Genomic DNA, 25307 nt, shown 5'->3' with positions numbered 1-25307 from the left:
CCTGCACCGCCATTCAATGAGTTCATGGCTGAACATGCAACTTCAGTACCCCATTCCTGCTTTCTCGCCATACCCCTTGATTCCCCTAGTAGTAAGGACTTCATCTAACTCCTTTTTGAATATATTTAGTGAATTGGCCTCAACAACTTTCTGGGTAGAGAATTCCACAGGTTCACCTCTCTCTGGGTGAAGAAGTTTCTCCTCATCTCGGTCCTAAATGGCTTACCCCTTATCCTTTGACTGTGACCCCTGGTTCTGGACTTCCCCAACATTGGGAACATTCTTCCTGCATCTAACCTGTCTGAACCCATCAGAATTTTAAACGTTTCTATGAGGTCCCCTCTCATTCTTCTGAACTCCAGTGAATACAAGCCCAGTTCATCCAGTCTTTCTTGATAGGTCAGTCCCGCCATCCCAGGAATCAGTCTGGTGAACCTTCGCTGCAAGAATATCCTTCCTCAAGTTAGGAGACCAAAACTGTACACAATACTCCAGGTGTGGCCTCACCAAGACCCTGTACAACTGTAGCAACACCTCCCTGCCCCTGTACTCAAATCCCCTCGCTATGAAGGCCAACATGCCATTTGCTTTCTTAACCGCCTGCTGTGCCTGCATGCCAATCTTCAATGACTGATGTACCATGACACCCAGGTCTCGTTGCACCTCCCCTTTTCCTAATCTGTCACCATTCAGATAATAGTCTGTCTCTCTGTTTTTACCACCAAAGTGGATAACCTCACATTTATCCACATTATACTTCATCTGCCATGCATTTGCCCACTCACCTAACCTATCCAAGTCACTCTGCAGCCTCATAGCATCCTCCTCGCAGCTCAAACTGCCACCCAACTTAGTGTCATCCGCAAATTTGGAGATACTACATTTAATCCCCTCGTCTAAATCATTAATGTACAGTGTAAACAGCTGGGGCCCCAGCACAGAACCTTGCGGTACCCCACTACTCACCGCCTGCCATTCTGAAAAGTACCCATTTACTCCTACTCTTTGCTTCCTGTCTGACAACCATTTCTCAATCCATGTTAGCACACTACCCCCAATCCCATGTGCTTTAACTTTGCACATTAATCTCTTGTGTGGGACCTTGTCGAAAGCATTCTGAAAGTCCAAATATACCACATCAACTGGTTCTCCCTTGTCCACTTAACTGGAAACATCCTCAAAAAATTCCAGAAGATTTGTCAAGCATGATTTCCCTTTCACAAATCCATGCTGACTTGGACCTATCATGTTTCCAAATGCGCTGCTATGACATCCTTAATAATTGATTCCATCATTTTACCCACTACTGAGGTCAGGCTGACCGGTCTATAATTCCCTGTTTTCTCTCTCCCTCCTTTTTTAAAAAGTGGGGTTACATTGGCTACCCTCCACTCGATAGGAACTGATCCAGAGTCAATGGAATGTTGGAAAATGACTGTCAATGCATCCGCTATTTCCAAGGCCACCTCCTTAAGTACTCTGGGATGCAGTCCATCAGGCCCGGGGGATTTATCGGCCTTCAATCCCATTAATTTCCCCAACACAATTTCCCGACTAATAAGGATTTCCATCAGTTCCTCCTCCTTACTAGACCCCTTTTATATCTGGAAGGTTGTTAGTGTCCTCCTCAGTAAATACCGAACCAAAATACTTGTTCAATTGGTCTGTCATTTCTTTGTTCCCCGTTATGACTTCCCCTGATTCTGTTACAGTGGACATTCACCAAAAACTGGTCTAAGCTGATATAATTTTGTCTCATAAATATATATAAAATATAGAAATAAATATATAAAAAACATATTTCTATCTTAGCTGCATTGGCCCCTGCTGTGAGTTCATCCTCCCAGCCGCACGAAGGCGCTGCGAGCAGCACTGGGGTCTCTGCGCAAACTCCGTAGCGCTGCCTGCGGTGTGAACCTGAAGGCTGGCTCATGTCGGGTTGGAGGGGGATATTTGATTTTTGTTTAAAAGTTCCTTGTTAGAAGGAACACCGAAAGAAAATTGTAAGCATAGAATACGCTTTTCTAATACATAATGAGAAACGGGTGAGGTTCTTACAATGTGTAAGGCTAATTTGCAAACACTTGGCTTCTGCAGGCGCACCCCTGCTCCCCTCTATTTATGGCGGGCGGGGGAGGCATTGGTAACGGTCGGCGGAGGTGGTGACGACATCAGGGGGGGGCGGAGACAAGGCAACGTAAACATGGATCCCGTCCTGTACCTGCTGGCCGCTGTCATCATAGTGATTCTGATCCTTTTTGTGACGAGAGCAAGGCGTGAGGTGCACAAAGGTATGAGCCCTGACTAACAACGGTCTTGTGTTAAAGCGGGTACGCGGAGTGGGACTGGTGTACAGAGCCGCCGGCGGCCGGCTGTCGGCCTCCTCACCCGACAGGAGTGGGCGCTCATACTCTCGCCCTGACTGACTTCCAGCCGCCGGAAGCCCCGCCCCTTCCCCTCCCCGCCTATTTGATTGGTTAACTGGCCTCTGAGTCGTCGGTGTTGCAGCCAGTGATTGGTCAGTCCTGTTGTCAGTCCGTCGATGAACTCAATCTCACCATTCGGTGCACTAGTGCAACAGGCTAGTGGGCTGAATGGCCTTGTCATCTCCAATTGGGATTAAAAAGAAAATAAGTTCCTCTTTTGCACCCATGGTAGGAGCCAACATCTTCACCCATTCAATATAAGACAGTCACCAAGCAATCAAATTGGGAATTCAGGAGAAATGTCTTTAACCAGAGAGTGGTGAGAATGTGGAACTCACTATTGCAGGGAGTGGTTGAGGCAAATAGTATAGATGCATTTAAGGGGAGGCAACACAAGCATATGAGGGGGAAAAGGAATAGAGGGTTATGCTGATAGTTGGATGAGGAAAGACTGAAGGAGCCTCGATTGGGGCATAAACGCTGGCATAACTGGTTGGAGCTGAATAGCCTGTCTCTGGGCCGTTTATCCTTTGTAATCTATGATTCTCTGACTTCCTGAAGATGCTGGCTCCTACCATGTGTGCCCTCAGCACTCTGCTCAAGTGGCTATTTTTCAACTGTGGGTGTCAGTAGTTACTTGACTCAGTGTGTGCATTGAGAAGGGAAAAGTCAGAGTTGAGTCTGATTCTGTTCTCACCTGACTAAAGGGGAAAAGGAATTATACGTGCTACTGATGCACCAACTGGACTGTTCAATTTTAACATTAAGAGCAAGATGTGAACATGAGTCCCATTTAGAATAAAAAGAACTTATGAAAGTCTTTTCATTCATAAAATAACATTACATAGGAACATCAGAAATAGGAGCAGGAGTAGGCCATTTGGCCCCTTGAGCCTGCTCAGCCATTCAATAAAATCATGGCTGATCTGATCTAGGCCTCAACTCCACTTCCCTGCCCTTAGCTGGCAAACATGTTTTTTTTCTAAATCATGCTCTTTAAACTAACCCTCGATTGAAGTCCTATTTACTATGTTCATCTTGCTCATCATCATAGGCAGTCCCTCAGAATCGAGGAAGACTTGCTTCCACTCTGAACATGAGTTCTTAGGTGGCTGTACAGTATAGGTCCCGAACTTCATGTTGGAGGACTGGAAGATGCCTGGGTGTGAGTTCTTTTAACTTGGGGTGGACGTTGCACACTGGCTACCACACAGTCTTAGCTGAGCAAGGTCTTGGTCCAGTGGCAAGGGGGTCCAAGACGACTGGAGACTAGGCACTACTGTATGGGCGTGTTGTTGGCCGTAGGCTCGGCGCTGGGTAGCGCCCTTGATGGTAGGTGGTCCAAGGCCTGGGCAGTTGGAGTAAACACAGTGGACATTATGGGTTTCTACAGAAAGGGCAGAAGGGAAATCTCAAAAGAGGCTCATCTGAGATGTTTGTGCAACTCCTTGCAGTTGGAGTATTGGAGTAGAAATAGCCTGGGAACCTACCTGCCCCCTCTCATCGAGGTGCAACGATACCTGGGTGTCATGGTACATCAGTCATTGAAAGTTGGCATGTAGGTACAGCAGGCGGTGAAGAAGGCAAATGGTATGTTGGTCTTCATAGCTAGGGGATTTGAGTATAGGAGCAGGGAGGTCTTACTACAATTGTACAGGGCCTTGGTGAGGCCTCACCTGGAATATTATGTTCAGTTTTGATCTCCTAATCTGAGGAAGGACGTTCTTGCTATTGAGGGAGTGTAGCGAAGGTTCACCAGACTGATTCCCGAGATGGCAGGACAGACATGAGGAGAAACTGGATCGACTGGGCCTGTTTTCACTGGAGTTCAGAAGAATGAGAGGGGGTCTCATAGGAACATATAAAATTCTGACGGGACTGGACAGGTTAGATGCAGGAAGAATGTTCCCGATGTTGGGGAAGTTCAGAACCAGGGGACACAGTCTAAGGATAAGGGGTAAGCTATTTAGGACTGAGATGAGGAGAAACTTCTTCATTCAGAGAGTTGTTAACCTGTGGAATTCCCTACCGCAGAGAGTTGTTGATGCCAGTTCATTGGATATATTCAAGAGGGAGTTGGATATGGCCCTTATGGCTAAAGTGATCAAGGGGTATGGAGACAAAGCAGGAAAGGGGTACTGAGGTGAATGATCAGCAATGATCTTATTGAATGGCCTACTCCTGCATCTATTTTCTATGTTTCTATCAGCTTGTGACTGGAATGTACCAGAGGGTAATTAAAAACAAAAGCTAATTTAACATCACCTGTACACGGCAATAGTTTTGTCATGGACTGTGTGTATCTGAATAACCCAGTCAGATGAATTTAGTTTATTTATTCTTGGGATGTCGGTATTGCCGACAAGGCTACATTTATTGCCATTCCCTATTTGCCCTGAGTGGTGAGCCTTCAACTTCAACTTGAACTGCTGCAATCCTTGTGGTGATGGCGCTCCCACAATGGTCTGAAATCAAACTCTAATCATGTGCTTAGTTTGAATTAAAACCCAAGGTTCTTCACTACTGGGTTAAGATGATGCAGGATATTATAAATGCATGGATGAATTAGGAACAAGTTTCTTTGCTAGTGTACTTTTTAATGAGATTCCAAAACACAACAAAATGACTTGTCTAATTTAATGCATGGGAGGGAGTCTCGCATAGATACCCCATGTAGCACATGCTCCTTAATGCCCAATGCTGTTCTTGTAAGTCACCATGAGATGTTCTTTCATATGAAAATTGCTACATAAATGTATAATTGTAGTGTATTATCTCTCCATGCTGTATATGTCGCTTGAGCACATTACAGAGGAGTGCCCTTGAATCAGAGGCATACTGTGATAAAGTCCTGCGCTGAGCCATTCCTGCCTGAATATATCATTGACCACATACAGGACCTAAGTATCCGTTCAATTTCAGTAGTATCAGTTAAGTGAAATTTCAAATAATATACAGTGCCAAGGATCAATTTTTTAAAAGTGCAATTTTCATTTCTGATCCTTGATTATTCCCTGCTGTTGTGCCTACCTACTTTTGTAAACTTTTTAAAATGGAACAGTATTCTTAACAATGTGTTGTTAGTAGAACTTCTAACATTCTTTTAATAATCTACCAAATAACATGTTGTCCATGTTCGCGCCGTCACAAAATACCCCCTCCCACGATTCCTGTCCTTGCCAGGTTGTGCCGGCTTCCTGTCGACTTTTAAGTTGCTAGAGTCTGAGTGGCCGACATACCGCCCACATACCACCCAAAAAAGTGATTTCGGTCAAAAAACACCTACATACCATATATGGTATATATATCATTGACATACCGTCGAGCGGTATGCACACCGTCCGTCGTGCAGGACCGCCCGCATACCGCCCAAAAAGTATGATTTTCGTTGCATACCACCGACATATACCATCCTGGAAAAGGTGGTTTTACGCGATGTTAATTGGACGGGAATGGGCGGAGTGCACGGAGCCGCCATTTTGGAAATCGGGAACTGTCAGCCAAAGCAGCACCTCTATCTCTGAGGTGAACAGTGATTTTAGAGTGCGATTTTGATTGGAAAAGGCATATATTTACTATTACTAAGTAAATTATTAAGATAGAAAGGCATTTTATTTATTTTTTTTCGATCGAAAAATATTGTGGAGAAGAATGAGGCCTGTATTATCTCAGCCTATTGCTGACAACCTATCTAATGGAGGAATCAGATGTGAGGAAGTTTATTCAGCATGACTGTTGTTACCTCAAAGGTTTGACACTGTACAAGAGTGCTTAAATTCAATTCAAACGTTTATGTAAAAATTGAAAAAATATACAATTTCAAAACTTTATAAAACTTATAAGTATAAAACAACTATAACAACTTTAATAAAAACTTTTAACAAAACGTTAACAACTTTAATACCAACTTTAACAAAAATGTTACAACTTTAATAAACTTTGCTTCAATTACAACAAAAAAAAACCTTTACTTTCCTCATCCACGCTCTCTGCTCCTTCCACGGCTGTGTGGTACACCACCCCTGGGACTTTCTTACACCCGCCCTTCCCTTTCCCAGTGCCCATGGGCATGGACCTCCCTGTGTTGATACCAAGCCGGCGTCCAGCACCGCACTCCAAGTGCCGTTGCTGTTGTTGGGGGGTGGGGGTGAGACATTGCAGGCGCAATAACTGGGGCCTCAGGAAAAGCTTGCGATGTGGAAGGCGAGGCTTCAGAGCTGGAAGATGATGTCAGCTCCCCACCCTTGGATGCTGTCGACCTGACTACTATGGCATGGGGGTGGGGGGGTTCCGCGCCATGTTCCGATCCCGTTGATTGCCGCATGGCTTCGACGGCGTCAGCGGTTCGCTCCGTCACAGTGATCATACGCAACCTTTCCTCCGACTGCCGCTCTGATAGAGCCGCGATGTAAGGAGCTATTGTTGTCATGGCCTTGAGCAGCTCTCGACCTATGTTGATGCTGGCCTGTGCCAGACGCACCATGTCCTGGTTCGCGCCTATCTGTTGTGCAGCAACCGACCTTTCCTGCACCAACCTCCGTCGCTGCAGCAAAGGTGCTGCAACACTGGGGGTGCCTTGCTGCGCACGGCTTGGTCCGACAGACTCAGAGGACCCATGGGGAAATCCCCTGAATAAAGACTCCATGGTGGAGGATGTTCCAGCTGTCCACATGGAGCTGCTGTATCCTCCTCTGTCTCCAACCCCAGCTCCACCTCCACTGGCTGCCGGATCAGCGGCTCTTCCTGTTCCTCTTCCTCTTCGTCTTCCTCGTCAGGAGAAGGCTGGGTGGCGACACAGATGGAGGCAGTGGGTCTGTCATCTGTGTCGCTGTGGTCTGAATCACCGAGTCTGAAAGTACAAAACAACATTTTAAAAAGCTTGGCACCAGGGGAGGGGTGAGGGTTACATTAGTACATAGTACAGTGACTTATCGCAGTCTTACTTAAATGTCCACCACTGCTGCAGTACTGCATTACATATCACAGACCGACAATACATATATGCATTGCGTTACATGCCCCCAACATTGCAGTACATCACATGAGGCCAACATTACAGTGCAATAAACTAACATTACGTTACATCAGGCCAACATTACAGTTACATTACATGACCTGAGAGGACCGCATCACAGACTGCATTTTATTCAACTTAACATCTTGTGTGAGTGGGTCAGCTCCAATGCCGGTGGCACGGTTACTATCCCCAACCAGGGACAGGGCACGGATCTCTGTCAGTAAGCGGCTCCTGGTTTGTGGGTCCTCCCACTGTGCGCCGCTGATCGGCTGCTATTGCAGATGTCTGCTTCTGCAGAAAGTAAAGTAAATCAAAGTATAAATCTTTAATCCATTTAACATGACACACACACACACACACACACACACACACACACACACACATTAAAAACTCTGCGTTGATCCGCTTGTCATTGCCTGAAAAACACGACTACATCGCCATAAACTTAAGATAAATAACATCATCCGTGTGACAAGGAACCTACATTTACATGGTACATTGCACATGTGGGGAATGCATAAATAAAATCATTACTTACCCTTGTGACCCTCACCAGGTCGTTCCACCTCTTATGGCACCTTTCCCCGGTGCGTATCTTTTAGAGGCCTCCCCGATCTTGTCCCAAATTCAGTTGTACTCCTTTTGGAGGTGGGGGGGGGCTTTCCACGCCCACCCTTGGGTTAGCTCGGAGTGCCTCTCTGTTATGTATTCCAGAACGGTAGGTAACACTTCTTCATCGAAGGCAAGCGCCCTCAACCTCTCATTCTTGATGTTCCTGCGCTTTGATGTCTTCTTTAACATTGGTATAATTTTTTTATTGATATTAATTTTGGCTTGTTAAAATATCTCGTCTTCAAAGTGAAGAATTATTAGTTGCTACCAATTTTTTTGCACTGTGCTATCTATTTTTAAACACACTACCCATCAACTACCTTGTTGCTCCTTCTCTCTCTCTCTCTCTCTCTCTTCCTCCCCCCCCCTCAACTCACTGCGCATGCGCGGGTGACCCCTGACCCCCGACCCCTGCTTGTATAAAACATGTGTATTAAAAAAAAAAGGGAACTTTTTTTTGCGCATGTGCAGTTCCGTGCCGCACTGCCCATCGAACAGAGTGTCGATCTGGATCGATTACTAATATACATCATCACATACTGCCCGATGCAGACCACTGACATACTGCCGAAAAAAATTTCACCAATTTTGTCCTCTTTGGTCTCGGTGGTGTGAAATGACATATCAGCAAGAAATGGGCGGACCAATTTCGGGCCCTATGATGTTACCCCAGTGTACCTCTGCACAGAAGGAGGCTATTTGGTTCGTTGTGTCTGTGCTGGCTCTTTTGAAAGAGTTGTCCAATTTAGTCCCACACCCCAGCTTCTTCCCATAATCCTGCAAATTAGTCCTTAAAGTACATGTCCAGTTATTTTTGAAACTTCCTCTGGAATCTGCTTCCACCACCCTTTCAGCTAGTGCTTTCCTCATCATAACAACTTTCAGTGTGAAAACATTGCTCCTCATTTCCCCTCCAGTAAATCTATGACCGCTGGTTACAGACCCGCTAGCCTTAGGAAACAGCTTCTCGCTACTTGCTCTATCAAAACCCCTCATAATTTGGAATACTTCTATTGGGTCCACCCGTAACCTTCTCCGCTCCAAGGAGAACAATCCAGGCTTCCCTAATATCTCCACATAACTGAATTTCCTCAACCCTGGGATTATCCTGGTAAACCTCTGTACCCTCTCTAAAGCCTTAATATCCTTCCTGTAGTGTGGTACCCAGAATTATACAGAACACTACAGCGGAGGCCTAACTAGTGATTTGTAATGGTTTAGCATGACTTCCTTGTTTTTGTATTCCTGTTTACACAGCCAAGTATCCCATACTGAACCACCTTATCAACTTGCCCTGGCACCTTCAAGGATTGTGAATATGCACCCCCAGGTCCCTCTGTTCTTCCACCCCTGTCAAAATAGTGCCATTTAGATTATATTGTCTCTCTGTGTTGTTTCTCCCAAAGTGCATGACTTCACACGAATCTGCATTAAATTGCAACTGCCATAGAGTTATAGAATCATAGAAATTTACAACACAGAAGGAGGCCATTTAGGCCCATCGTGTCCGCGCCGGCCAACAAGAGGCTATCCAGCCTAAACCCACTTTTCAGCTTTAGATCCATAGCCCTGCAGGTTACAGCACTTCAAGTGCACATCCAAGTACTTTTTAAATGCGGTGAGGGTTTCATAAGAACTATGAGCAGGAGTCGGCTATTTGGCCCCTCATGTAATAAAATCATGGCTGATCTGATCAGGGACTCAGCTTCACTTCCCTGCTCGCTCCTCATAACCCTTTATTCCCTTATTGCTCAAAAATCTGTCTATCTCCGCCTTAAATATATTCAATGACCCAGCCTCCACAGCTCTCTGGGGCAGAGAATTCCATAGACCCACAACCCTCTGAGAGAAGAAATTTCTCCTCATCTCAGTTTTAAATGGGCAGCCCCTTATTCTGAGACTATGTCCCCTAGTTTTAGTTTCCCCAATGAGTGGAAATATCCTCTGTGCATCCACCTTGTCGAGACCCCTCATTATCTTATATGTTTCGATAAGATCACCTCTCATTCTTCTGAACTCCAATGAGTATAGGCACAACCTACTCAACCTTTCTCCATAAGTCAATCCCCTCATCTCTGGAATCAACCTAGTGAACCCTCTCTCAACAGCCTTCAATGCAAGTATATCCTTCCTTAAATACGGAGACCAAAACTGTATGCAGTACTCTAGGTATGGCCTCATCAATACCCTGTACAGTTGTAGCAGGACTTCTCTGCTTTTATATTCTATCCCCCTTGCAATAAAGGCCAATATTCCATTTGCCTTCCTGATTACTTGCTGTACCTGCATACTAACTTTTTGTGTTTCATGCACAAGGACCCCAGGTTCCTCTGTACTGCAGTTTCTGCCTCTATCACCCTTTCAGGCAGTGAGTTCCAGACCCCCACAATCCTCTGGGGGAAGAAATTTCCCTTCAAATCCCCTCTAAACCTTCTACCAATTACTTTACATTTATGCCCCCTGGTTATTGAAAGCTTTGCTAAGGGAAATAGACACTTTCTATCCACTATATCTAGGCCCCTCATAATTTATACACCTCAATGAGGTCTCCCCTCCGCCTCTTCTGTTCCAAGAAAAACAGCCTATCCAATCTGTCCTCATAGCTAAGATCCTCCACTCCCGGCAACATCCTCGTAAATCTCTGTACCCTCTCCAGTGCAATCACATCCTTGTATGCCTCGGCTAATAAAGGCAAGCATTCCATAACCCTTCTTAACCAACTTATCTTCCTGGACTGCTACTTTCAGGGATCTGTGGACATGCACTCCAAGATCCATTTGTTCCTCTACACTTCAGTGTCCTACCATTTAATGTGTATTCCCTTTCCTTGTTAGCCCTCCCCAAATGCATTACCTCACACTTCTCCGGATTAAATTCCATTTGCCACTATTTTGCCCACCTGATCAGTTGATTGATATCTTACTGTAGCCTATAACTTTCTTCTTCATTATCAACCAAACAGCCGATTTTAGTAACGTCTGCAATCTTCTTAATCATACCCCCTATATTCAAGTCTAAATCATTGATGTATATTACAAAAAGCAAGGGACCTAGTACTGAGCCCTGTGGAATCCCACTGGAAGCAGCCTTCCAGTCACAAAAACACCCATCAACCATTACCCTTAGCTTCCTGCCTTTGAGCCAATTTTGAATTCAACTTGCCACTTTGCCCTATATCCCATGGGCTTTTACTTTCATGACCAGTCTTCCATGTGGGACCTTATCAAAAGCCTTGCTGAAATCCATATACACTACATCAAATGCACTGCCCTCATTGACCCTCCTGGTTACCTCCTCAAAAAATTCAATCAAGTTAGTCAAACACGACCTTCGCTTAATAAATCCATGCTGACTGTCCTTGGTTAATCTGTGTCTTTCTAAATGAAAATTTATCCTATCCTTCAGGATTTTTTCCAATAATTTTCCCACCACCGAGGTTAGGCTGACTGGTCTGTAATTACTCGGTCTATGCCTTTCTTCCTTAAACAAAGGTACTGTTATGTATGGAGAAAGAGTCAGACTGAACAGTGTGAGCTCAAAGTAAAGTGTGACCGTAGTCTTTTATTGCAGGTCTCCAGACTGCCTCTCCAACCTATGAGGCCTCCTTAAATACCTGTGCTCCCAAGGGATTATGGGATCCCTTGGGACTCCAGGGGATGAGCCCTCTGGTGGCTATACAGAGTAAATACAAGTTTACATATATAACAGGTACCACATTAGTAGTCCTCCAATCCTCTCACACCACACCTGAAGCCAGAGAGGATTGGAAAATGATGATCAAAGCCGCTGCTATTTCCTCTTTTGCTTCGCTTAACAGCCTGGGATACTCTTCATCCGGGCCTGGGGACTTATCCACTTTCAAAGCTGCTAAAATGTGTTTGCCCATTTCACCAGTCTGTCAATGTCCTGAAGTCTGCTACTATCCTTCGCTCTAATTTACTATGTTGCCAAGTTTTGTATCATCCACAAACTTTGAAATTCCACTCCCTATATCCAAGTCCAGGTCAGTTATATATAGCAAGAAAAACAGTGGTTCTAATACCGACCCCTGGGGACCCCATTGCAGTCAGAAAATCATCCGTTCACCACTACTCTCCTCTGCCTCATATCCCTGAACTAATTACGTACTCAAGTTACCACTGTCTCTTTCATCCCATGTGCTTTTATTTTCTGAATAATTCTGATAATGTGGTATTTTATCAAATGCCTTTTGAAAATCAATATTTTCATCTAGTGCACTACCTTTATCAACCCACTCTATTACTTCATCAAAGAACTTAATCAGGTTAGTCACGCACGATTTGCCTTTAAATCCCTACTGGCTATCCCTTATTAACCCATGCTTCCCCAAGTGAGAATTAATTTTGTCCTTCACAATGGTTTCTAGTAGTTTACCCACCACTGACATTATACTGACTGGCCTGACAAGTTTATCTCTCTCCCCTATTTTTGAATGGGAGTATAATGTTTGCAATCCTCCAATTCTCTGGTACTTCTCGAATATCTGAGGAGGAGCTCCCATATCCAAGAATATGTCAACAAAAATTAAAGAGAGGAACATTCCTGTCACTCCGAAGGGGTTGCTATTTTCAATACGGGCGAGTTCAGTGAACTGTGGTTGCATTTGCCACCTACCTGTTGTCTTCCCCAGTTACCATTTCATCAATTTGGTGGCACAGCCATTTTCAACATCCGTCTGTCAAAGGAATTGTGACTAAGTTCTCATGCCAATCAGTAATCTGACCCGATTGTCACCTTCCTGGGGAGTCCTTGGACAGGTTCCTGGTGGAATGGGTTGTTTGACAATTTTCTATAATGGCACCCTGGCTCGAATGTAATGGCGGAAGAGAGCCAGGCAGTCGGGCTGAATGACCCCCTTGACCGCCCGCTTCCTGGACTGGTTAATGGCCACCTTGGCCAGGTGCTGGAGCAGTCTCTCCCTCTGCTGGTGTCAGTGGGCTTTTATGCTGTAGCAGTTGCTGTATCTACCTACTCAAAGGTTTTATGTATGGTGTGCATGACATGTTAAATGGGTCCATGGCGCTAAATAATCCGACTTTCGAAACAGTGACTACACTTCAAAACTACTTAATTGGCTGTAAAAAGCGCTTTGGGACATCCTGAGGCACTAGATAAATGCAAGTCTTATTTTTCTGGTTGGTTTAATAACCACTATCTGTTAACCATGAGGATTCACTGAAAAATCGACGACTAATCGTTCAAACCATTTTTGTGATTATTTTTCCCAGCTATGTTCTTTCTTTAGCCAATAAAAGCATTTTCAGCTGGTCACTCAAGCTCTTTCAGAGGTGTTTTTGTCAGCCTGCCTGACTGACTACTCCCTAACCTCGTCCTGCCCAACCCAGCCCCACAGGCTTTCTGAACTGCTCCAATTGCCTCCTGGCCTTGTTTCCCTACCCCACGTGTTTTTATCGACCTACCTCGAGTGCTCAGGCTCTGCTCCCAACATTGGCAGACCTGACGACCTCTTTACTGCCTTGCTGTATTCCTCCCTCACAGCAGCTCCTACTCGACCTAGAATTCCCCTCTCCCCACCCATGGAGTCTTGCTCCAGTCCTGACTGGTACCCATGAGCAATACCACATGAGATCAACTAGAATTTTTTTTTTTAGATGTAATGTTTCATTTATTTTGAGAAGAAAACTTGCTAACAGGTGAGTTGATTGATAATAAGGCATCAATGTGTTGCTGATTGGGTCACGTGTGTTGTCGTGCTTTCCTCTATCCCTGACCTGGTAAATTGTCTTTTAAAGCACTTTGCCATATAATAACGATCATTTACCTGGAAGAACCCAGTCACATTTTTATTACGATGACAGAACACACAAGTAGTGCAAAATTGGGGTTTTGACAGACATGATCTGGGTCAAAATCCTAGAACTCCATCTCCTTAACAGCACTATGGGCTCAATTTTCCCCAAAGCTTTTTTTTGGGGCATACTTAAGAGTTACGTCCATTTTTTGGGGGCCCAAATACGGCAAAAAAAATGTTCTAAGTTTCCCCGTTGGATTTCTTCATTTTGGCGTGGCCTAACCTGTCCTTTAGTTTTGGGGGTGGAGCCTTGATCTGCGCCAAAAAGATCGGGTTGCCACGGTAACCAGTGACACAATGCGAGCTGAGGCTGCAAAGTAAAATATACAGCCAGCTCCCAACACATTTAAAACACATTGCAGAAACTTAAAAACACATTAAAACATATTGCATCAACTTAGCTCCAATTATTAAAGCCGGTCCTGCTCCCCACCCCTAGCCCTGGCCGAAGGGCTTGCCGGTCTGCTTGCCTAGCCCGCCCCGAGCTCCTTGCCTGTGCCGCTCCAGCTCCCCCACCACCCCCCCAGCCCCGAATGCCTTGCCGGTCCCGATCCCCCGCTCCAAGCCCTGGACGAATGGCCTCCTCCCTCCCAATCCCCGCACCTAACTACACCCGAAAGGCTTCCCCCCGCCAATCCTCTCTTCCCCCACCCCCACCCCCCCCCCCCCCCCACCCCCCGACCCCTATCTTCCCCTCTCTCTCACCTTTCCTGCTGCTGCTGTCCAGGCATCTGCTGCACTTACCTGCGCCGATTTTTTTTATTCTCCAGAAGGTTTTTCTGCAGAGGCCACATACGCTGGTTTAAGCAGAACTGAAGTAGCTCTAAGCTGGCCAAACTTGCCTAAATGGCCAGAATTGGCACAGGTAAGTAGCAGGTTCCGCCCCTTTGGCTGAAAAAATAACGTACCTAAAAAAATCGTAACTAACTTGGGCCAAAAAAAGCAGCCTGCTCCAAAAAACGGTGCAAATCACTGGGGAAAATGAGCCCATAAGTACCTTCACCAAACAGACTGCAGCGGTTCAAAAAGGCCTTTAAAGGGGAATAAGTAATATTGGAAGGTTACATAAGAACATAAGAATTAGGAGCCGGAGCAGGCCATTCGGCTCCTCAAGCCTGCTCCACCATTCAATAAGATCATGGCTGATCTTCGACCTCAACTGCACTTTCTTGTCCAATCCCCATATCCCATGATTCCCTTACTACTTTGAGTTTGTAAATGTGTGACCTGATAAAGTCATTTATTTTGTTTTATTCGTTCCTGAGATGTGGCCAGAACTGGCAAGGCCAGCATTTATAGCTCAACTCTAATTGCCCCTGAGAAGGTGGTGGTGAGCCGCTGCCTTGAACTGCTGCAGTCCTTGTGGTGACGGTACTCCCCACAGTGCTGTTGGGGGGTGGGGGGTTCCAGGATTTTGACCCAGATCATTTGTGTTGCAAGACCATTTATGCACTGCTTTCTTTCTATGTCATTGTAATAAAAGGGTTCTTCCAGGTGCTTTTCCGAAACAGAAACAGAAACAGATCCATTTGAAGCTGCCCATATTTTTTTTTATCAAGGTGATGAATGCTGAAGAATTATATTTGCTTTCAGTTAATTCTTGTTCAGTTGCATTTAGGATTCCCAGGTCAGGTGTAATATAGCCAGATGCAGGATAATGCCAAAACAAATTGCCTAATTCCAAACTCCGAAGAACCCGTCTCCATCAGTGTGATCCAGCCATTCTTGCACCCTTACTGAATGCTAATTTACTTCCAATTCTGTGTAAGATATTGCTGTGGACACAAGTCTATTTATCTATCATAGGCTGTCCCTCAAACAAGGATGACTTGCTTCCACAAGAGTTCACAGATGTTTCAATGAAGGACCCGATGTTCCAGTCCTGAACTCCAGTTGAGGGGGTGGAGGATGCCTGTGTGTGGATCTTTTTAACGTGTGGTGACCATTGCACATCAGCCGCCACACGTGCTCGACAGAGCTAGGCCTTTATCCAGTGTCAAGGGTTGAACCAGGACGACTGGAGACCCGCTCTGCTGCACGGACCTAATGTGCATACATGTCGCAGTGTGGGCAGGCCCGTGCTGCCCCGGGCCCTCAGCTCTTCAGGGTCCCGTATCCTCATTCGCCGCACCTTCGCCCACGATGTTCCAAGGCCCGCGCTCCAGCTATTTATAGCCAAGTCTATTAGAACTGCATTGAGTCAGCCCAAGCTCATTTCACAAGGATCTTAAGTTGTAAGAGTGATCGAGAGACCTTCATCCGATAATTCAGGGCAAATTTCAAATCTAGGACTCCACATGAAAGGCTGGTGTGCTAACCCAATGTGCCACCCAGTTACCCTATTGTCTATAAGTTATAACAATTATTTTAAATAGGTTACAGCTTTTAAAATAGGTTATGTTACCTACAATCTCCTTTAGGACTGCTGAAATAGTTATACCTTCTTCAAAAGTAACATTACAATATTTAATTTATTGGACGAATCTCCAACCACTTTAAGGCGACAGTAACTGGATAGGTATTTGCCTTTTTATGGGCTTTGTTAATTTAATTGGCTTATTTTGCATTATAATTGTACGCCTAAAAACTTTGTAGAGCACAGGAAATACATTTCATTCAACTGAATGTGAAGCAACACACAATGATGTCTAGTGAATGCATCCACTTTGAAGAAGTGTGGCTGTACAGAGGCGTTTTTCAGCCAAAGGTTATTCGATAAATGCAGGAGGCAGTTACAATGAAAATGTGGGATGTACAAGGGAGCAAATACTTTATATTGAAAGAACTACTCGCTCACCTTGCAATTACAGTTAATCCTTTCTTGGATCTGTTGTTCCCCTTTTCACAGCATCTAACTGCCTTGTGTAAATTTGTCTCTTGTATTGTACAATATTCAAGAAAAAAATTACATAAAGTGTAGAGGTGCTCAGATTGAAAGGTTATGTGTTTTAGGAAATGGCTGACTTTCCAATAGTTATTTGATCTTTTCTTTACCAAATTGGTTTTCAGTTTCAGATATAACTGCTCTTGACTGATCGTAATGGTGTTGCACCAAAGAAATTTATGTGGTTTCAGAGTAAGTACTTTAATTCTTAGGTAAAGAGTAACTCAATATTTCCCTGTCTGTTATTTAAAAACAAAATCCAAGTCTGGTACTTGGAGAAACGAAAATTGCTTATTTCCACCTCCGTAATATTGCCCGCCTCCGCCCCTGCCTCAGCTCATCTACTGCTGAAACCCTCATCCATGCCTTTGTTACCCCTAGACTTGACTACTCCAATGCACTCTGGCTGGCCTCCCACATTCTACCCTACGTAAACTTGAGGTTATCCAAAACTCGGCAGCCCGTGTCCTAACTTGCACCAAGTCCCGATCACCCATTACCCCTGTGCCCGCTGACTTACATTGGCTCCCGGTTAAGCAATGCCTCGATTTCAAAATTCTTATCCTTGTTTACAAATCCCTCCATGGCCTCGCTCCTTCCTATCTCTATAATAGAAACATAGAAACATAGAAAATAGGTGCAGGAGCAGGCCATTCAGCCCTTCTAGCCTGCACCGCCATTCAATGAGTTCATGGCTGAACATGAAACTTCAGTACCCCCTTCCTGCTTTCTCGCCATAACCCTTGATCCCCCGAGTAGTAAGGACTTCATCTAACTCCCTTTTGAATATATTTAGTGAATTGGCCTCAACTACTTTCTGTGGTAGAGAATTCCACAGGTTCACCACTCTCTGGGTGAAGAAGTTTCTCCTCATCTCGGTCCTAAATGGCTTACCCCTTATCCTCAGACTGTGACCCCTGGTTCTGGACTTCCCCAACATTGGGAACATTCTTTCTGCATCTAACCTGTCTAAACCCGTCAGAATTTTAAACGTTTCTATGAGGTCCCCTCTCATTCTTCTGAACTCCAGTGAATACAAGCCCAATTGATCCAATCTTTCTTGATAGGTCAGTCCCGCCATCCCGGGAATCAGTCTGGTGAACCTTCGCTGCACTCCCTCAATAGCAAGAATGTCCTTCCTCAAGTTAGGAGACCAAAACTGTACACAATACTCCAGGTGTGGCCTCACCAAGGCCCTGTACAACTGTAGCAACACCTCCCTGCCCCTGTATTCAAATCCCCTCGCTATGAAGGCCAACATGCCATTTGCTTTCTTAACCGCCTGCTGTACCTGCATGCCAACCTTCAATGACTGATGTACCATGACACCCAGGTCTCGTTGCACCTTCCCTTTTCCTAATCTGTCACCATTCAGATAATAGTCTGTCTCTCTGTTTTTACCACCAAAGTGGATAACCTCACATTTATCCACATTATACTTCATCTGCCATGCATTTGCCCACTCACCTAACCTATCCAAGTCACTCTGCAGCCTAATAGCATCCTCCTCGCAGCTCACACTGCCACCCAACTTAGTATCATCCGCAAATTTGGAGATACTGCATTTAATCCCCTCGTCTAAATCATTAATGTACAATGTAAACAGCTGGGGCCCCAGCACAGAACCTTGCGGCACTCCACTAGTCACTGCCTGCCATTCTGAAAAGTACCCGTTTACTCCTACTCTTTGCTTCCTGTCTGACAACCAGTTCTCAATCCACGTCAGCACACTACCCCCAATCCCATGTGCTTTAACTTTGCACATTAATCTCTTGTGTGGGACCTTGTCGAAAGCCTTCTGAAAGTCCAAATATACCACATCAACTGGTTCTCCTTTGTCCACTTTACTGGAAACATCCTCAAAAAATTCCAGAAGATTTGTCAAGCATGATTTCCCTTTCACAAATCCATGCTGACTTGGACCTATCATGTCACCATTTTCCAGATGCACTGCTATGACATCCTTAATAATTGATTCCATCATTTTACCCACTACTGAGGTCAGGCTGACCGGTCTATAATTCCCTGTTTTCTCTCTCCCTCCTTTTTTAAAAAGTGGGGTTACATTGGCTACCCTCCACTCCATAGGAACTGATCCAGAGTCAATGGAATGTTGGAAAATGATTGTCAATGCATCCGCTATTTCCAAGGCCACCTCCTTAAGTACTCTAGGATGCAGGCCATCAGGCCCTGGGGATTTATCTGCCTTCAATCCCATCAATTTCCCCAACACAATTTCCCGACTAATAAAGATTTCCCTCAGTTCCTCTTCCTTACTAGACCCTCTGACCCCTTTTATATCCGGAAGGTTGTTTGTATCCTCCTTAGTGAATACCGAACCAAAGTACTTGTTCAATTGATCCGCCATTTCTTTGTTCCCCGTTATGACTTCCCCTGATTCTGACTGCAGGGGACCTACGTTTGTCTTCACCAACCTTTTTCTCTTTACATACCTATAGAAACTTTTGCAATCCGCCTTAATGTTCCCTGCAAGCTTCTTCTCGTACTCCATTTTCCCTGTCCTAATCAAACCCTTTGTCCTCCTCTGCTGAGTTCTAAATTTCTCCCAGTCCCCAGGTTCGCTGCTATTTCTGGCCAATTTGTATGCCACTTCCTTGGCTTTAATACTATCCCTGATTTCCCTAGATAGCCACGGTTGAGCCACCTTCCCCTTTTTATTTTTACGCCAGACAGGAATGTACAATTGTTGTACTTCATCCATGCGGTCTCTAAATGTCTGCCATTGCCCATCCACAGTCAACCCCCTAAGTATCATTCGCCAATCTATCCTAGCCAATTCTCGCCTCATACCTTCAAAGTTACCCTTCTTTAAGTTCTGGACCATGGTCTCTGAATTTACTGTTTCATTCTCCATCCTAATGCAGAATTCCACCATATTATGGTCACTCTTCCCCAAGGGGCCTCGCACAATGAGATTGCTAATTAATCCTCTCTCATTACACAACACCCAGTCTAAGATGGCCTCCCCCCTAGTTGGTTCCTCAACATATTGGTCTAGAAAACCATCCCTTATGCACTCCAGGAAATCCTCCTCCACCGTATTGCTTCCAGTTTGGCTAGCCCAATCTATGTGCATATTAAAGTCACCCATTATAACTGCTACACCTTTATTGCATGCACCCCTAATTTCCTGTTTGATGCCCTCCCCAACATCCCTATTACTGTTTGGAGGTCTGTACACAACTCCTACTAACGTTTTTTGCCCTTTGGTGTTCTGCAGCTCTACCCATATAGATTCCACATCATCCAAGCTAATGTCTTTCCTAACTATTGCATTAATCTCCTCTTTAACCAGCAATGCTACCCCACCTCCTTTTCCTTTTATTCTATCCTTCCTGAATGTTGAATACCCCTGAATGTTGAGTTCCCAGCCCTGATCATCCTGGAGCCACGTCTCCGTAATCCCAATCACATCATATTTGTTAACATCTATTTGCACAATTAATTCATCCACCTTATTGCGGATACTCCTTGCATTAAGACACAAAGCCTTCAGGCTTGTTTTATTAACACCCTTTGTCCTTTTAGAATTTTGCTGTACAGTGGCCCTTTTTGTTCTTTGCCTTGGGTTTCTCTGCCCTACACTTTTCCTCATCTCCTTTCTGTCTTTTGCTTTTGGCTCCTTTTTGTTTCCCTCTGTCTCCCTGCATTGGTTCCCATCCCCCTGCCATATTAGTTTAAATCCTCCCCAACAGCACTAGCAAACACTCCCCCGAGGACATTGGTTCCAGTCCTGCCCAGGTGCAGACCGTCCGGTTTGTACTGGTCCCACCTCCCCCAGAACCGGTCCCAATGCCCCAGGAATTTGAATCCCTCCCTGCTGCACCACTGCTCAAGCCACGTATTCATCTGCGCTATCCTGCGATTCCTACTCTGACTATCACGTGGCACTGGTAGCAATCCCGAGATTACTACTTTTGAGGTCCTACTTTTTAATTTAGCTCCTAGCTCCTTAAATTCGTTTCGTAGGACCTCATCCCTTTTTTTGCCTATGTCGTTGGTACCAATGTGCACCACGACAACTGGCTGTTCTCCCTCCCATTTCAGAATGTCCTGCACCCGCTCCGAGACATCCTTGACCCTTGCACCAGGGAGGCAACATACCATCCTGGAGTCTCGGTTGCGGCCGCAGAAACGCCTATCTATTCCCCTCACAATTGAATCCCCTATCACTATCGCTCTCCCACTCTTTTTCTTTCAGCCTCACAACCCCACGAGATGTCTGCGTGTTAAATCCAAGGAAGAGACATATAAATTGGCCAGAAAAAGCAGCAAATCTGAGGACTGCAAGAAATTTAGAATTCAGCAGAGGAGGACAAAGGATCTAATTAGGAGAGGGAAAATAGAGTATGAGAGGAAGTTTGGCGGGAACATAAAAACTGACTGCAAAAGCTTCTATAGATATGTGAAGAGGAAAAGATTAGTGAAGACAAATGTAGGTCCCTTGCAGTCAGATTCAGGTGAATGTATAATGGAGAACAAAGGAATGGTAGACCAGTTGAACAAATACTTTGGTTCTGTCTTCAGGAAGGAAAACACAAATAACCTTCCGGAAGTACTAGGGGACCGAGGATCTAGTGAGAAGGAGGAACTGAAGGATATCCTTATTAGGCGGGAAATTGTGTTAGGGAAATTGATGGGATTGAAGGCTGATAAATCCCCGGGGTCTGATAGTCTGCATCCCAGAGTACTTAAGGAAGTGGCCCTAGAAATAGTGGATGCATTGGTGACCATTTTCCAACAGTCTATCATCTCTGGATCAGTTCCTATGGACTGGAGAGTAGCTAATGTAACACTTTTTAAAAAAGGAGGGAGAGAGAAAACGGGTAATTATAGACCGGTTAGCCTGACATCAGTAGTGGGGAAAATGTTGGAATCAGTTATTAAAGATGAAATAGCAGCGCATTTGGAAACCAGTGACAGGATCGGTCCAAGTCAGCATGCATTTATGAAAGGGAAATCATGCTTGACAAATCTTCTAGAATTTTTTGAGGATATAACTAGTAGAGTGGACAAGGGAGAAGCAGTGGATGTGGTGTATTTGGACTTTCAAAAGGCTTTTGACAAGGTCCTACACTAGAGATTGGTGTATTGGGGGTAATGTACTGACGTGGATAGAGAACTGGTTGACAGACAGGAAGCAGAGAGTTGGAATCTGCCTTTTCAGAATGGCAGGCAATGACTAGTGGGGTGCCGCAGGGCTCAGTGCTGTGACCCCAGCTATTTACAATATACATGAATGATTTGGATGAAGGAATTGAGTGTTAATATCTCCAAGTTTGCAGATGACACTAAACTGGCTGGCGGTGTGAGCTGTGAGGAGAACACTAAGAGGCTGCAGGGTGACTTGGACATGTTAGGTGAGTGGGCAAATGCATGGCAGATGCAGTATAATGTGGATAAATGTGAGGTCATCCACTTTGGGGGCAAAAACATGAAGGCAGAATATTATCTGAATGGCGGCAGATTAGGAAAAGGGGAGGTGCAACGAGACCTGGGTGTCATTGTACATCCGTCATTGAAAGTTGGCATGCAGGTACAGCAGGCGGTGAAGAAGGAAAATGGTATGTTGGCCTTTATAGCTAGGGGTTTTGAGTATAGGAGCAGGGAGGTCTTACTGCAGTTGTACAGGGCCTTGGTGAGGCCTCACCTGGAATATTGTGTTCAGTTTTGGTCTCCTAATCTGAGGAAGGACGTTCTTGCTGTTGAGGGAGTGCAGCGAAGGTTCACCAGACTGATTCCCGCGATGGCTGAATTTACTTATGAGGAGAGATTGGATCGACTGGGCCTTTATTCAATGGAGTTTAGAAGGATGAAAGAGGATCTCATAGAAACATACAAGATTCTGACTGGACGGGACAGGTTAGATGCGGAAAGAATGTTCCCGAAGTTGGGGAAGTCCAGAACCAGGGGACACAGTCTAAGGATAAGGGGTAAGCCATTTAGGACTGAGATGAGGAGAAACTTCTTCACTCCTCTGAGTTAACCTGTGGAATTCTCTACCGCAGAGACTTGTTGATGCCAATTCATTGGATATATTCAAGAGGGAGTTAGAATGGCCCTTAGGACTAAAGGGATCAAGGGGCATGGAGAGAAAGCAGGAAAGGAATACTGAGGTGAATGATCAGCCATGGTCTTATTGAATGGTGGTGCAGGCTCGAAGTGCCGAATGGCCTACTCCTGCACCTATTTTCTATGTTTCTATGTTTCCTCAAATTCTGCCCTCTTGAGCATCCCCGATTATAATCGCTCAACCATTGGTGGCTATGCCTTCAGCTGTTTGGGCCTCAAGCTCTGGAATTCCCTCCCTAAACCTCTCCACTTCTCTACCTCTCTTTCTTTAAGACACTCCTTAAAACTTTCCTCTTCTGCCGTAATTTCTTCGGTGTCAAATTTTGTCTTCTAACACTCCTGTGAAGCACCTTGGGACGTTTTGCTACGTTAAAGGCGCTATATAAATAAAAGTTGTTGCTGACAGCATAATTGGGTGAAGAGACTATAAAAATGTTTTATGAATCAGAAAGTGCCAGTGACTTTCTGGCTTTCTCTACTGTAAAGGATGCAGGTCCTTTAAATTTTTAAAAAGTGGTGTACTTGATGTAACCTGACTGTCAATCACAGACATACTAAAAGGAACGCGTTTCACAGACTAAGCTTAGAGATTGGCTATCAATACAGCTAAAATCATTTTGAAACAATGAGGGGGAAAAATGGTGTAACTCCTTAGTTTGGGGGAGGGTGATTATATTGTGCCATTTATGAGAATGACTCTTGTGTTCCCCCACGGCAGTGGAAACTTGTTCTTTCTCCATCACTAAGCCATTGCTAGTGTCGATAATTCAAGAGAAAAAGGAAAAATAAATCCATGATGTGTTTCATTTTAATGCAGATGATTAATTCGCCTGCTTTCTTGGAAACACATTTTTGAGTCACCACCTAAACTTGGGTAAATTGTAAAGGATGTTAGCCCACCAGGTTTTTGGGGCATTGCCAACAATACCATTTTAATCCAAAGGGTGTAAAGATAATTAATGTAATAAAAGAGGCCAAGTCTCTATCAGGCTAGTAGTTGAAATATTGCTGCTTAGGTAAAAAGTTGAATCTGGGTTAGGTAATCAAATGTCACTATAAAGATCAACTGTTGATTAATCCAGATAAAAGAGCTTAAAGGGATTATTATTTTTAACACCCATTACTGTCAGTCAATAACAATTGGACTGAAATACTGACTCTGGCAATTTTGAAAGTAAATATTTAATTCAATTAAGTCTTGGAAAGGCAGTGAATGTCCAATGTTGCTTTCCTAAGACATGCATATTTTTCAATATCAGCGCACCTTTACATCTTTCTGTAATTTTTAGTTGAATATTGTAAACGCAAGGAAACAAATTTATAAAAGCCCATAACAGGAAAGAGGCAGTTGGTTTGCTGCGACGAGGGTCAGTGGGTTTCTCTAGAAAGATGAACAAGATGTGTTAATTGGCCTCCCTCATTTGTACTTATGAATATTTCTTTAAGGGAAAACTCATGAAATGTGAGATTGGTAAACACAATTCTCTGCCATGAGTAGAAAAAAAACCCATGATTACTTGAAAAATGAAATAAAAACTGAAGTGCACAGGAGATGGATCATTACCGAATGACAAAATTGCATTGAATTCTGAATGGTTGCACCCCATCATTCTCTTTTAATGGCAATCGAGCTGATGTGCACTGTTAGCATTTTCTGCTTTTATTTGCAATTAACTTTGTGCACAATTATATAATTCTAACTGTAACTTACACAGTGGTCAGGAAAGTTGTTAAAAAACCATACCTCTTCTGTTTTTTTCAGTTCTTGAAAACACTCCCATATGCAACTATCACAGATAAGCTCGTTCTCTAAAATCCACCCAAAAATCCGCACTCTTGTATGACCTGAAGGTTAACATTACTAAGCTTCTCTTCACTAAAATTATCCCCTTCATGTCGCTGGTGTCCTCTTCGTTCTCATTTTAAACAGAACATTCCTGCCAACTGTTGTTCAATTCGTCTCTTACTGTGCTGTGATGTTTAAATATCAGCTCTCATTACTGACTTCAGTCCTGGTTACCACTGCTGATTTAAAGTAATCTCTCACTTGTATTTAATCTCCTGGATTGTTTTACAACAGCAACAACAACTTGTATTTATATAGTGCCTTTAACATAGTGATAGATCCCAAGCCACTTCACAGGTGTATTATGAGATAGAAAATTGGACACCGAGCTGCATAAGTAGAAATTAGCGCAGATGACCAAAAACTTGGTCAAAAAGGTATGTTTTAAGGAGCGTCTTGAAGGACAAAAGAGACGTAGAGACGGCGAGGTTTAATCGGAGAGTTCCAGAGCTTGGAGCCTAAGCAACGGAAGGCACGGCCACCAATGGTTGAGCGATTATAATCAGGGATGCTCAGGTGGGCAGAATTAGAGGAGCGCAGACATGTGGCGGGGGTGGGGGCAGAGGGGGGTGATTGTGGGGCTGGAGGAGATTATA

At 44.5% G+C, this 25307-nt stretch overlaps 1 protein-coding gene across 1 annotated transcript in view; it reads left to right on the top strand.

Annotated features, from left to right (window-relative positions):
- The first annotated feature begins 2156 nt into the window (after nucleotides 1-2156).
- Nucleotides 2157-25307, top strand: part of LOC139229947 (DDRGK domain-containing protein 1) — a 132394-nt gene continuing 109243 nt past the window's right edge. The window contains exon 1 of the mRNA XM_070861609.1: nucleotides 2157-2291. Within this exon, the coding sequence (XP_070717710.1) occupies nucleotides 2204-2291 (88 nt within the window). The 5' untranslated portion in view covers nucleotides 2157-2203. The remainder of the gene's footprint in view (nucleotides 2292-25307) is intronic.

The sequence above is a fragment of the Pristiophorus japonicus genome, chromosome 2 (genome assembly GCF_044704955.1).
Source record: "Pristiophorus japonicus isolate sPriJap1 chromosome 2, sPriJap1.hap1, whole genome shotgun sequence".
NCBI lineage: Eukaryota > Metazoa > Chordata > Chondrichthyes > Pristiophoridae > Pristiophorus > Pristiophorus japonicus.
Note: the sequence above shows the minus strand (reverse complement) of the source record. Positions and strands in the feature narration are given on the sequence as shown.